The 12,853-nt window shown below is 56.7% G+C and overlaps 1 protein-coding gene across 1 annotated transcript in view; it reads right to left on the reverse strand.

Annotated features, from left to right (window-relative positions):
- B4GALT5 (beta-1,4-galactosyltransferase 5) overlaps positions 1–12,853 on the reverse strand; it is a 78,186-nt gene that overhangs the window by 19,787 nt on the left and 45,546 nt on the right. The window contains exon 2 of the mRNA XM_062204342.1: positions 5,457–5,591. Coding sequence (XP_062060326.1) covers positions 5,457–5,591 — 135 coding nt within the window. The remainder of the gene's footprint in view (positions 1–5,456; positions 5,592–12,853) is intronic.

Consider the following 12,853-nt stretch of genomic DNA (forward strand, 5'->3'; position numbering starts at 1 on the left):
CAGTCCTGTCTCTGAGGGCAGTCTCGGCCTCCTGAGCCCAGGACGTCCTCTCTGACTGTGCTGGGCTCTGACGCCCAGGTGAACGGTGGGGCTTCATTGGCCACACTTCCAGTGAAATGGTATTTCCTTTTCTAAACAGTCTCCAAGAGGGGGGAGCAGGCACTGCGGGACGGGGGCTGGGCTGCCTCTTGGGACATCCCTCTCCACGTCAGAGTGCCAGTCTGGGTCCCGGCTGCTCTGTTTCTGATCCAGCTCCCTGCTAACGTGCCCGGGAAGCAACGGACAATGGCTCCAAGCGCTTGGGCTCCTGTCGCCCACGTGGAGACTCCTGTGAGGTTCCTGACTCCTGTCTCCAGCCCGGCCCAGCCCCGTGTATTTCAGCCATTTGGGGAGTGAACCAGCAGATGGAGGATCAGTCTTTCTCTCTGCCACTCTGCCTTGCAAACAAATAAATCTTAACAAGAGAGAGAGAGAGAGAGAGGGAGGGAGGGAGGGAGGGAGGGAGGGAGGGAGGGGACGACCGTGCCAGTAAAACAAAAGTCAATCGAGACAGCTTCTTCAGCAATGGAGCACAACGTAACAAAAGCGCTGCCTTTATAAATCTCATCAAATCACTCAAAACTGATTGACCAAGTGGCTCCTATGTGACAGGTGGTAGTCACGGTACTAGAGACATAACAAGGGCAAAGGTAGCAATGGCACTGCTGGGACCCAGAGGACGGCACTGGGGTTGGGCAGCAAATGCTAACCCCACCGGTGCATCAGTTCTGTGTGTGCCTCGGGGCCTCCATCTGCACAGGGGCACACGGAGCATCCGTGGGACCATGCAGGCGCCCGGGACTCAGCCACGCAGTCCCTGACGGCAGAGATCACCAATCTGCGGTGTCTGGGGGTGCACACGGGAAATGCAAAATAAGTGACGAACTCTTCCCACCAGAGGTATGTGAGGGAGAGGGACCTGGGATTATTCGATTACTCAGTGATCTGAGAATTCAATTATTCACTGGCTGGAGGATAAAAGGATGCAAAGCCCAGTGAAGATGGCACTGGGTGTGCAGCTTTCAAAGCCGGCCCCTCAGGAAGCAGTGAAAGGCCAGCAGTGGTGCGGGGATGGGGTCCTACTCTGTGCCCCCTCCAACTTCCCAGAGAACCGACCGTTTCTCCGCGTGCCCGGAGAGCCCTGCTAGCTTCCTCTGACACCTGGCACACACGCTCCCCTATTCAGCGTGACGCAGGGAAGGAGCCCTGGGATGAAGCTTGAGGGGGCCCGGCTTCATCACTTCTCAAGAAGCAGCTCTGGGGTGGGATGTGGGAGGCGTCACGTGATCAAGCCACTCTACCGTCCCCACCAAGAAGACTGGCTGACACAAAACCCTCCCCTCCCGGACAGAGCCAGATCGGCACTGAGCGAGCCCAAGTGTGCGGGTGCCTCGTGCAAAACCTCCCTGTGAGCTGAGACAGCAAAACGCGCCGGCCAGCTCCTGACTTCAGGAGCTGCCCTCGCCCCAGGTGGGGTGCAGAGCTCGGGCAATCTGTCCCGGCACGAGCACAGCACGGCCGAGGCCCTCCAGGCACTCAGGAAGAAAGGACGCCTGGAAAGCACTCCTCAGCTTGCTCGTGCCGGGCGGCAGTACGGACTGCCCAGCCAGGCCGGCGGCTGCACCGAGGGGGCGACATCCTTCAGAGGCAACGCTTTCTCTCCATCTCTCAAGCACCACGGACGAATTCTCATTTGCCACATTTTACACGTGAAACAGTTTTACAATCCACAATGCACTCTGGAAGAGGACCAGAGGCTTGAGTTGGTGGGAAGCAGCTTGTTTGCTTATAAAAATTTATTATTTGAAAGGCAGAGAAGCCGGCGCCGCGGCTCACTAGGCTAAAACTCTGCCTTGCGGCGCTGGCACACTGGGTTCTAGTCCCGGTCAGGGCACCGGATTCTGTCCCAGTTGCCCCTCTTCCAGGCCAGCTCTCTGCTGTGGCCAGGGAGGGCAGTGGAGGATGGCCCAAGTGCTTGGGCCCTGCACCCCATGGGAGACCAGGAGAAGCACCTGGCTCCTGGCTCCTGGCTTCGGATCAGCGTGGTGCGCCGGTCGCAGCGCGCCAGCCGCAGTGGCCATTGGAGGGTGAACCAATGGCAAAAGGAAGACCTTTCTCTCTGTTTCTCTCTCTCTCACTGTCCACTCTGCCTGTAAAAAAAAAAAAAAAAAAAAGGCAGAGAAGTGGAAGTGAGAGAAAGAGATGAGAAGAGGAGAGAGAGAGAGAGAATCTTCCATCCACTAATTCACTCCCCAAATGCCCACAATAGCTGGGGCTGGGCCAGGCCAAAGCCAGGAACAAAGCCCCATGGGTAGGAGGAACCCAAGACCTTGGGCAGGCATCCACTGCTCTCAGGTGCCTGAGCAGGAAGTTGGACTGGAAACAGAGCCGGAACTCAATTCCAGGCCCTCCAATAAGGGACACAGGCCTCCTCAGCAAAGGCTTCACCAGCTACGTCACAATGTAAATTTTTTTTATTATTTTATTTTATAGAGGCATAAAGACGTGCGCGCACACACACACACACACACACTGAGAGGAAGAGAAAGCAAGCTCCCATTCTCTGGTTCACTTCCCAAAAGCTGGCGATAGCTGGGACCAGGTAGGCTAGGTTGGCCGAGCTGGGTTGGGCTGAAGCCAGGGGCAGGGCCTGGGAACTCAATCCAGATCTTCCATATGGGGGCCAGGAACCCACCTCCCTGAACCATCACCACTGCCTCCCAGGGTCCACAGTAGCAGAAAGCTGGAGTTGGGAGCCATGGAGTCAGGAGACCTTGACCCCAAGCACGCTGACGTTGGACATGGCATTTTAACTGGAGTCTTAATTGCTAGGCCAAATGCACGTTCCAGTGTACGTATTTTGTAACCTGGGCTTGGAAGAAAGGAGTAAGAAGCCACAGAAAAGCCCACAATCCCCAGTTAAAGAAATCAGCAGCCAATCATGAATGCTTAGCAAAATGAAACTTCAGAATCTGCAACCAAAAATAAATCACCCATTGAGTCAAGTAGTCGGACCCCGACTCCCATGTGGAAGACCAGAGTGGAGTGCGCAGCCCTGGCTTTGCCCTGGCCCAGCCCTGGCTGCTGCAAACATTTGGGGAGTGGGTGGGAGCCGTCTCTCTCTGTCTCTGTCTCTGTCTCTGTCTCCCTGGTTGGGAAGGAAAAGCCTCACGGCTGTCCCGCTGAGCCACGTGGAAACATCTGTATTCCAGCAGGAGTGAGAAAGAGGAAAAAGCTTCACCTTGCAGGTGAACTTGTCACCCAAAGTCTTTTCTAAAAATAGCTGAGGGCAGTGTGGTGCAGGAACAAGCCCTCGGAACACAGTGTGGGGCGGGCGTCCCCCTGTGTCCCTTCTCCTCTCTGCACAGTCAGGGCAGGAGACAAGCCAAGCCACAGGTCGCAGCTGCAAAGACGGAAACCTCTGCTCTCGAGGGTGCCGTCGCTGGGCCTGGCGGGGCGGCCCGGGAAGCTCTCTCGCCACCGGGCTCAACCCCAGCGCTGGGATTGGGGCACAGGACGGATGCCCTGATGACTGAGATGGCGAAGCAGGTACTTGCTAACCTCTTCCTCCAGAAGTCTCTTCACTAGCCACGATAACTCGGGAACGCTGTTCCCAGGTGACGTGATCACGGTGACATGGAAATCTGTCAAGTTCAACAGAAGCAGGCATTGAGCCTGGAGCTGGGATGCCCATGCCCCACAGCGGAGAGGCTGGGTTAGTTCCTGGCCTCCCGCTGATACAGACCCTGGTAGGCAGCTGGGCGGCTCAATGGCGGCTCCTGCCACCCATGCGGGAGACTCGGATTGAGTTCCCAGTTTCTGGCTTTGGCCTTGGTTGTTGTGGGCATTCGGGGGAGTGAACCAGTGGACGGGAGCTTGCTGTCCGTCTGTCTGTCTCTAAAATACATTTTTAAAAATATAGGGGCCAGCACTGTGGCGTAGTGGGTAGAGCCACTGCCTGCAGTACTAGCATCCCACATGGGCACCAGTTTGAGTCCCGGATGCTCCTCTTCCGATCCAGCTCTCTGCTGTCGCCTGGGAAAGCAGAAGATGGCCCAAGTTCTTGGGCCCCTGCACCTGCGTGGGAGACCCAAAAGAAGCTCCTGGCTCCGGATGGGCACAGCTCCAGCCATTGCAGCCATTTGGGGAGTGAACCAGCAGATGGAAGCCCTCTCTCTCTGTGTCTCTACCTCTCCCTGTAACTCTTTCAAATAAATAAATAAATAAGTCTTTTTTTAAAAAAGGTAATGATATAAGCTTTGTCCAAAAAAGTTCTACTCGCCTATACACATTCAAGTGGGGCCCAACAGGAGGAAGCCCCTGGAGTAAGTCCTCTTATGTAGCAGCTGCCACCAGCTCCTGACTGGGTAAAACATCGTAACCATGACCACCACCCACTGGGCGTGACTCAGAAAGAACAAGGGGGCTGGTGCTACAGTGTAGCAGGTTAAAGAAGCCACCACCTGCAGTGCCAGCCTCTCATATGGGCGCCAATTTGAGTCCCCGCTGCTCCACTTCCAATCCAGCTCTCTGCTGTGGCCTGGGAAAGCAGCAGAAAATGGCCCAAGTGCTTGGGTCTTTGCACCCATGTGGGAGACCTGGAGGAAGCTCCTGGCTTCGGCCTGGCCAGTCTCAGCTGTTGTGGCCATCTGGGGAGTGAACCAGCAGATGAGAGATCTAACTCTGCCTTTCAAATAAATCTTTAAAAAAAGAAACCCACAATGGGAAGCCATAAAATAAGCAACGAGGAAGTGCGGCCAAGTTCTGCTTCTCCCTGCTGGCAGATGAATGTATTTCTTGAGATTAAATACCAAATTGTTTCCCAAGACGCCTCGTGGAGCTCCTGATCTGCCAGTGTCCTAAGCGTGTGCTTAATCTGCTCCTGGTGAGATCCTGGTGGCAGCTGGACCAAAGGGGGTCGTCTTGCTGGAGTACTTTCAAATACCTTCCAAATTACCTCCCCGAAAAGTATCAGGAGGGAAAGGCAGCTCCCCCGTCACCCCAAACAGGTCATGAGCAAGAGCAAACACAGGAGCGAGTGTTGTGGCACAGCGGGTGAAGCCACCGCCTGCTAAGCCGCTGGCATCCCATAGGAGTGACAGTTCAAGCCCCGTTAGCTCCACTTCCGGTCCAGCTCCCTGCTGATGCCCCTGAGAAAGCAGCAGCAGACGGCCCAAGTGCGTGAGCCCATGACATCCCCCAGGGGGACCAGGGTCGAGTTCCAGGCTCCTGGCTTTGGCCTGGCCCAGCCCCAGCCACGGCAGCCATTTGGGGAGTGGACCAGTGGACGGAAGCGCTCTCTCTCATCAGTCTCAAGTGAACGCAGAGGCACTGGCCTGAGCTTCTGCAGACCTCGACCCGTTCGCCCCTCCCCCTCTGAGAACACCCAAGCCAGACCTCCTCTTTCAGACACATACCTGAGTCATTCACGCTGCTGTTCCTCTTGGCGTAGGCGCTGCGGACCACCTGCTCGTACACCTGGGCTCCGATCGTCCTGACGTTGTCTCGCAGTAGGATGCCTTGCGCTTGCATCATGAAGAGGTAGGTGTTCACTGTGGACGACAGAGGGTGGGGCACAGAGGTGAGGCCAGAGGGCGGGGCACAGAGGTGAGGACAGCAAGGGGGGGGGGGGGCTCGCCCGTCCCTGGGGAGGTGTGTTTCCCTTTTCACCTTCACCCATTTCGGCTCTAATGCCATGAGAGCCTAGCTCTCCTCCAAGCTGCATCCCACCGTTCCGGGTTTCCTGGGCAGCTGGCAGGGCTCCAGGGAACATCTGCCAACACTGAGCAGTCTTAGAAAAACCGTCAACTTAGGGAAGGGCATTCCACCTCGGCTCTGAACGCCAGCACTGTGAAGAACGCAAAGGCTTCGACCCAAAACGTTTCTTAAAAGCTCTCTGCCCTCTTCCCGATCCCTCGTGGCCACACAGAGACACAGGAGAGGCCTGACTGCCAGGGCCACTCACGGCCGGGTCTGCTCTTGGCCACCACGCAAAGCGCCATGCAGAGGCTCCCATCACTGTCCTCAGGGAGATTTGGAGCAAAGGAGATAAGGAAGGAACGCCAACGCCGGCAGTTCTCACGACCACCCAGCCCCGGCGGCCACAGCAAGGGGGTGGCGCAGGCAGCTCAGCGCCCCTGGCTGTTAAAAGACTCTCAACAACACAAGTTTTCAGAACCACCAGGCCATGTCGGTCATCTCGGGGGAGTGGTCCCTGAAGTCCCCTCGACACAAGACTAGGGGATCATACCCTCCCCCCCCATCAGCCTCACTCATTCCTCTCCCTGCTCAAACACTATGCCACCTGTTTTCATGAACTTGGACAGCTTAACACAGTCCCAGCCAGCCAGTTACCACCCGCCGTGGTGGCGAAGACTTGACCCTTACAGGGCGGCAGATGTGCTCATCTGAGCTCCAAGCACCTGGCAGTGGGATCAGCTGAACGCCTGGCTGACCTCTGACCTGGCCCCAGGGCCTCGGGCCGGCCATTCTACAACCACAGTGCCCTGCCCAGGACGGCACCAAGTGGTGACCGCACGGATGAGGCATGGAAGTCAGTTTACTTTACACCAGGCTATCGTGTCTGGTGCTTCTTCGGATACCGGCACTGGGTGTGGCGCTGGGGACAGACAAGGTCGAAACCCCCAGGTGCTCCGCATTCAACAGGGACACAATCACCTCTGGGGCTTATATCATCACAGGCCATAAACAGATAAGCAAAAGAAATCAACGTCTGGAATGAGGCAGAGGACAGGTCAGGATGGTTGATCTTGTGGCTGGACAAAGTTGCTAAGGAAAAAAGACAGGTTCCAGTCCCCGGGGAGGTGTCGCTCTGCAAAGCCCATGGACAGGAGAGTATGTGATCTCCTACTTCCGGCACACAGCGCAGTGCCGGCTCACAGGAGGCAGGCAGGCCAGAGCACCTGCTGGACGGAGACTCAACCCTCACCTAATCTCAAGTTGCTAGGTTGGCTCCGTGGCGTCGTTATCCTTGGGGCTACACAAAACGTCCCCACTGCCCGGAAATCTTTCTTTTCTCTCCAGCATCCCACGGAACCAGCTGTCTTCCATAAACATAAGAACAAAGACGTCCTGGGCGCTGTGTGCACAGCTTCCGGTTAATTATGGCAAAGAATCCACCACCCCCTTTCTTCCGTGTTGCAAAGCACACAGCTGCCCCGTCCCTGCTTTAAATAGCTTCCTCTTCCCTTGTGGGAATCCCAGTGGAAGCCCAATCCAGAGGATTCCTGGGCCACGTGTTCTCCCCACCCCGAGGATCAGGACCGCGATGCTGCCTGCCTGAGGCAGGGCGAGGGTGTGGATCTGCGCCGTGACAAGCTCACAGGGGACCCCAAGGACCACACTGTGGAAACCACGGATCCAGCCATGCAGTGAGAGTAGTAAGCAACATTTATTGGGTACTAAACTGTGTGATTCTTTATCTCACTTAATCCTCATAATTATCTTCCGAGGCACGCACTATTACCTCATTCTCAGTGCCAGGCAGGTTTCAGTTTCCCCAGTGCCTTCACTGAGAGGTCTGTGAGCCCGGGGTCTGACCCAGGTAGGTGCACCGTGCTCTCTCCCTGGGTTGGAGACCCCTGCTCGACACCTCGTACCCACAGGACCTGCAGGATCACTCCTAAGGAGGCAGCTCTCAGATCTTTCTCTCCTGCACAGAGCTGTTCAGACGGATCGTTCCTAATTACAGATTTAGCCACCCTGCCTCTGCCTTCATCCCGGGGCAGCTACCGGCCTCCAGTGGGTCCCTGCTTCGCCACACTCTCCCCAGGGAGTAAGTACCACGCTGGTCTTCCTCCGAGCCCCGTGACTCTCGTTCCTGTTCTGTCTTGGTTTGCCAACACTGTCTGGTGTGTCAGTCCTGTCACTCAACTAACACGTTCACGCAGGCCACATACTCCGAATGCTTTTCTAATCGCCCAGAGACGAACACGATGCTGAAGACATAACAGAGGGGGGAGCAAACACTGCCCGACGCAAGGAAAGATCACAAATGGGCAGACTCAGGACCGGACGGCGTGTGAAGAGAGCGCACTCCAGCATCACCCAGTGCATCCACAGTGCCCAGAAACCTCAACTGCCGGAACACAGCCACCCACGAAGAAAACTCTACCTTGGTGGGAGGGTTCCAACATGTCCCCTAGTCACTGAGACTTGCTGGTCCTCATTCAGCCCCCTCCCCCCACTCCTGGGCGTGCCTCTCCTGTGGCACAGCCACTTGCCTCCCCGCCCTGCTCCTCTCTCTCACGGGGCTCGCTATCTACACTTGCCAGAGCCACACTGGCGCCCAGGCAGACAGAGTGGTGCAGGTGCGAGCTGGGGCGGAGGCCAGACACAAGCCATGGCAGCCCTGATCTATCTGCTAACCAAAGAGCTCTAATTCAAGGCCCAGAAAGTTCCAGAATGGAGAGGTTCCGCTATCTCACCTGCCACTTCTCAAACCAGCACTCTGTGCTGGCCCCCTCTCCCCCCCTCAATGACCACTACCATCAACTGCTTCTCTGTAGAAACTCAGTCTGGGAAATTATGTTCTGGCCCCTCCAGAAATGGACTTTCAAACTTTTATTACCTTCTTGGGTAATCAACTGATGATAATTGCTGGCAAACAGCAATAACATCATATTATTGATTGCTATCAAGCTTGCTGGAGGCAGCTCTCCTGAATCCTATTCGAGCTGCTGCCACTAAGCCCCTGGCTCTGTGCTCACACAGCTGGTTCTGCAGATCCCGCAGCAAGATCCCGAGTGCCCCGGCTGAAACTCGTCACTGACCGGAGCCCGAGGTTGGGCCTAAACCAGGAAGTGTGTATGTGCACACACTGGGTGGACTGCGTAGGGCACCCACACCCTCCCGAGGGCCTGGGTACCAGTCTCGGCCCTGCTTCCAAGTCCAGCTTCCTGCTAACGTGCATCCAGGTAGGCAACAGTGATGGCTCAAGTAGCTGGGTCCCCGTCACCCACGTGGGATGCAGACCAAGTTCCCCACTCGTGGCTTCGGCGTGGCCCACCCCCAGCTGTTGCAGGCATTCGAGTAGTAAACCAGAGGATGAAAGATTTCTGTCCTTAAAATCAACAGACACAATTTTACAGGCATACACGTGCTCCTTTGATCTGGCTCCTGTCCTGCCTACCCCGTCAAGTGGACGCCAACTCTCTACGGGACTTAAGGAGGGAATCTGCCCAGGCCAAACCTGGGAGGGAAGGAGCGGGGTGTTCGACAGTGCGCCGATGAGCCTCATCTTGAACCTCAGAGAAGCCGTACTTCCCACCCACACCATCCTGACCGACAGCGGCTGAACTGCACTTTGACAGCATCCATTCGAAAGTGGCGCACGGCTGTTTAAGAATTATTTATTCACTAAAAGGCAGAGTTACAGAGAGAAGGAGAGACAGAGACAGAGAGCGATCACCCATCCACTGGTCCACTCCCCAAACGGCCACAACAACTGGCCAGGAGCTTCCTCCAGGTCTCCCACGTGGGTGCAGGCGCCCAAGGACTTGGGCCATCTTCCACTGCTTTCCTAGGCACAGTAACAGGGAGCGGGATTGGAAGTGGAGCAGCTGGGACTGCATCCAGCGCCCACAGGGGATGCCGGTGCTGCAGGTGCAGGCCCTGGCCACTGTGTCAGCACAGGTCTGTTTAACACCCACTTCACTGTGTGCAGCACCAGGCCAGGGATGTGTAAAACAACTCAGAGCGAGGCAGACACACAACTACACAAGAGATCACGGTGTAGTGCGAGAAACGCTAAGCATCCTCTAGCACAAATCCAGGCGGGGGACTTTACTCACACTCCGTGAGACCTTGTGATGGTTATGCAGCCCAGTACCTCGGCCCAGGGATCTGGGGTGGCCATAATTCCCTTGAGGAAAATCAGCCTCGTGCAGATTCATACCTTCGGAAATTTCTACCCAGATCCAGCGTGGGTAGCCCGGGGCCGTGGCTTTCCCTGAGGGTCCCTGCTCAGCGGTTTCTTCCTCTCCATCCCTCACTCCAGCAGGGCCAGGCTGTCCTCCCTCCACGGGAATTCCATTCAGCCCCCGTGCCCCCGTCAGTAGGTGACCAGGTTCTCACATTAACAACGATCATGGCCATAAAAACTCCCCACAGGGCACCGAAGTCCGACTGGGGCCTGGGAAGCCGGTCCCCTCCAGGGTCCCCTCCCGGCCACTCCTGACTGACTGCCCATACATGCACAGATCCGCCCCACCTCACTGCTGTATTCAACAGACAGCATATTTCCAAATTTCTCTCGTTGTCCCCACCCCACCCCACCCCCCGCACTAGAACATGAGCTCTACAAGGGCAGGGACAGGGGTCTGCTTCCTTCAGTGCCCACCCCCGGCGGCTGGGACAGCGCGTCAGGGACACAGAAGATGTACAAAGCCCATCTGCAGAACCGAGCGCAAGGAGGCATGGATATGGGCTCTCAAGGCTTTCTCTGCCTCTGCATTTGCCCCCTGCTCCTTCCTCTCGGGCCCAGGGATGCTGCCGGTCACCGGCATTCACCTGTCCCCCCCGCAGCGCCCTCTCACCCAGGGACGGAGCTGCCCGGTACACGAGCCTTCTCCCAAACTGTGCGGGGTACGCTTCTTCCTCACAATGCCTGTTTTTGTTTTGCTTTGTTTTTAAGATTTATTTACTTGAAAGGCAGTTAGAGAGAGAGAGAGAGAATCTTCCATCTACTGATTCACTCCCCAGATGCCTGCCAACAGCCAGGGCCGAGTCAGGGCCAAAGCCAGGAGCCGAGAACTCCGTGCTGATCTCGCACGAGGTGCCCCCTGGTACTTGGCCATCACCTGCTGCCTCCCAGGGTGCTCTCACTCTCAGATAACGCATACTGGAGTATTGAGGGGCGAGGCATCACGATGCCGACAGCCCAGCTTTCAATTGGTCCCAAAAACGTGTGTGTGAGCACAGGCGTGTGGGCGTGTGTGTGTCAGCATGTGCGCATGCGAGGTTAAGGAAATGTGCCACAACGCCAGCAGTCAGAGCAGAGCTCAGCGCTCACGCACGCTCCTTGTTCTGTTTCCAACGTCACGCACGTGTGCAATTCCTTTCCAAAAGAAAGGAATTGTGTTGTGTTGGGGTCAGCGCTGTGGGGTAGCAGGTAAAGCCTGCAGCGCCGGCTGCTCCACTTCCAATCCAGCTCTCTGCTATGGCCTGGGAAAGCAGTAGAAGATGGCCTGAGTCCTTGGGCCCCTGCACCCATGTGGGAGACCTGGAAGAAGCTCCTGGCTCCTGGCTTCTGATCGGCTCAGTTCTGGCCATTGTGGCCATCTGGGGAGTGAACCATCAGATGGAAGACACCTCTCCTCCCTTCCGCTCCCCTCCCCTCCTTTCTTTTCTCTCTCTCTCTCTCCCCCTCCCTCCTTCTCCTTCTTTCTGTGTAACTGTGACTTTCAAATAAATAAAGAAATAAATCTTGAAAAAAGAAAAAAAGAAAAAGAGTTATGAATGAAATGTGTTGTAACGGCCAGGCTAAACGTGTCACCTGCCTGCTGGCTGCACTTTGGAAAGCAAAGATTCCCAAACTCTCCTAAGGACTTTTTTTTTTTTTTTTTTTTTTTACAGGCAGAGTGGACAGTGAGAGAGAGAGAGAGAGAGAGAGAGAGAGAGAGAGAAAGGTCTTCCTTTTGCCGTTGGTTCACCCTCCAATGGCCGCCGCGGTTGGCGCGCTGCAGCCGGCGCACCGCACTGATCCGATGGCAGGAGCCAGGTGCTTATCCTGGTTTCCCATGCGGGTGCAGGGCCCAAGCACTTTGGCCATCCTCCACTGCCTTCCCGGGCCATAGCAGAGAGCTGGCCTGGAAGAGGGGCAACCGGGACAGGATCGGTGCCCCGACCGAGACTAGAACCTGGTGTGCCGGCGCCGCTAGCTCTGCTAGGCGGAGGATTAACCTATTGAGCCGCGGCGCCGGCCTCCTAGGGACTTTTTACACTCAGTCTCTCACACGCTCGCACGCATGCATGGATACAGAACGCCAGCCACAGAGGCATGCACTCACTCACCATTCATTAAATTCGCATTCCGTGCAAAGACTGCTTTCGGCTCCGGGAACAAGAGATACAAAGAAGACACAGTTCCTGCCATCACCCAGTCACGTGTTCGGGGGGCACGGGAGAGGAGTGACACCAGGAGAACACTTGGGGGGGGGGACCCTGGAGCACAGGCCCGGGAGGAGGGAGGGCAGCTGAGGTGGGAGAGGGATCAGCAAGATCAGCACAAAGGGGCACAGAGGGGAAACACACTTGAAGAACTGACAGCGGCTGGGAAAGGCTGGAATGGGGGGTGTGGACGGCGAGACGGGCAGGGGAGGCCTGAAAGACACGGGGCGAGATCACGAAGGGCCTGATGTGTCACACACATGGGGGCCGAGCTCCACTCTGAAAGCCACGGCGCCGAGACTCCAGCCACAGCGCTGAGACTCCCAGCCACAGCACCAAGACCTCCAGCCACGATGCCGAGACTCCAGCCATGGCGCCAAGACCTCCGGCCACGGCGCCAAGACTTCCAGCCACATGCCAAGACTCCCAGCCACGGTGCCGAGACTCCAGCCACGGCACTGAGACTCCAGCCATGGCACCGACACTTCCAGCCACGCGCCGAGACCTCCAGCCATGGCACTGAGACTCCAGGCACAGCGCGGGACTTCCAGCCGTGGTGCAGCGACTCCAGCCACGGTGCCCAGACTTGCAGCCATGGCGCAGACTCCAGCCATGGTGCCCAGACTTGCAGCCATGGCGCAGACTCCAGCCACGGTGCCCAGACTTGCAGCCACGTGCCCAGACT

Source organism: Lepus europaeus, chromosome 10 (genome assembly GCF_033115175.1).
Source record: "Lepus europaeus isolate LE1 chromosome 10, mLepTim1.pri, whole genome shotgun sequence".
NCBI classification, from domain to species: Eukaryota; Metazoa; Chordata; class Mammalia; order Lagomorpha; family Leporidae; genus Lepus; species Lepus europaeus.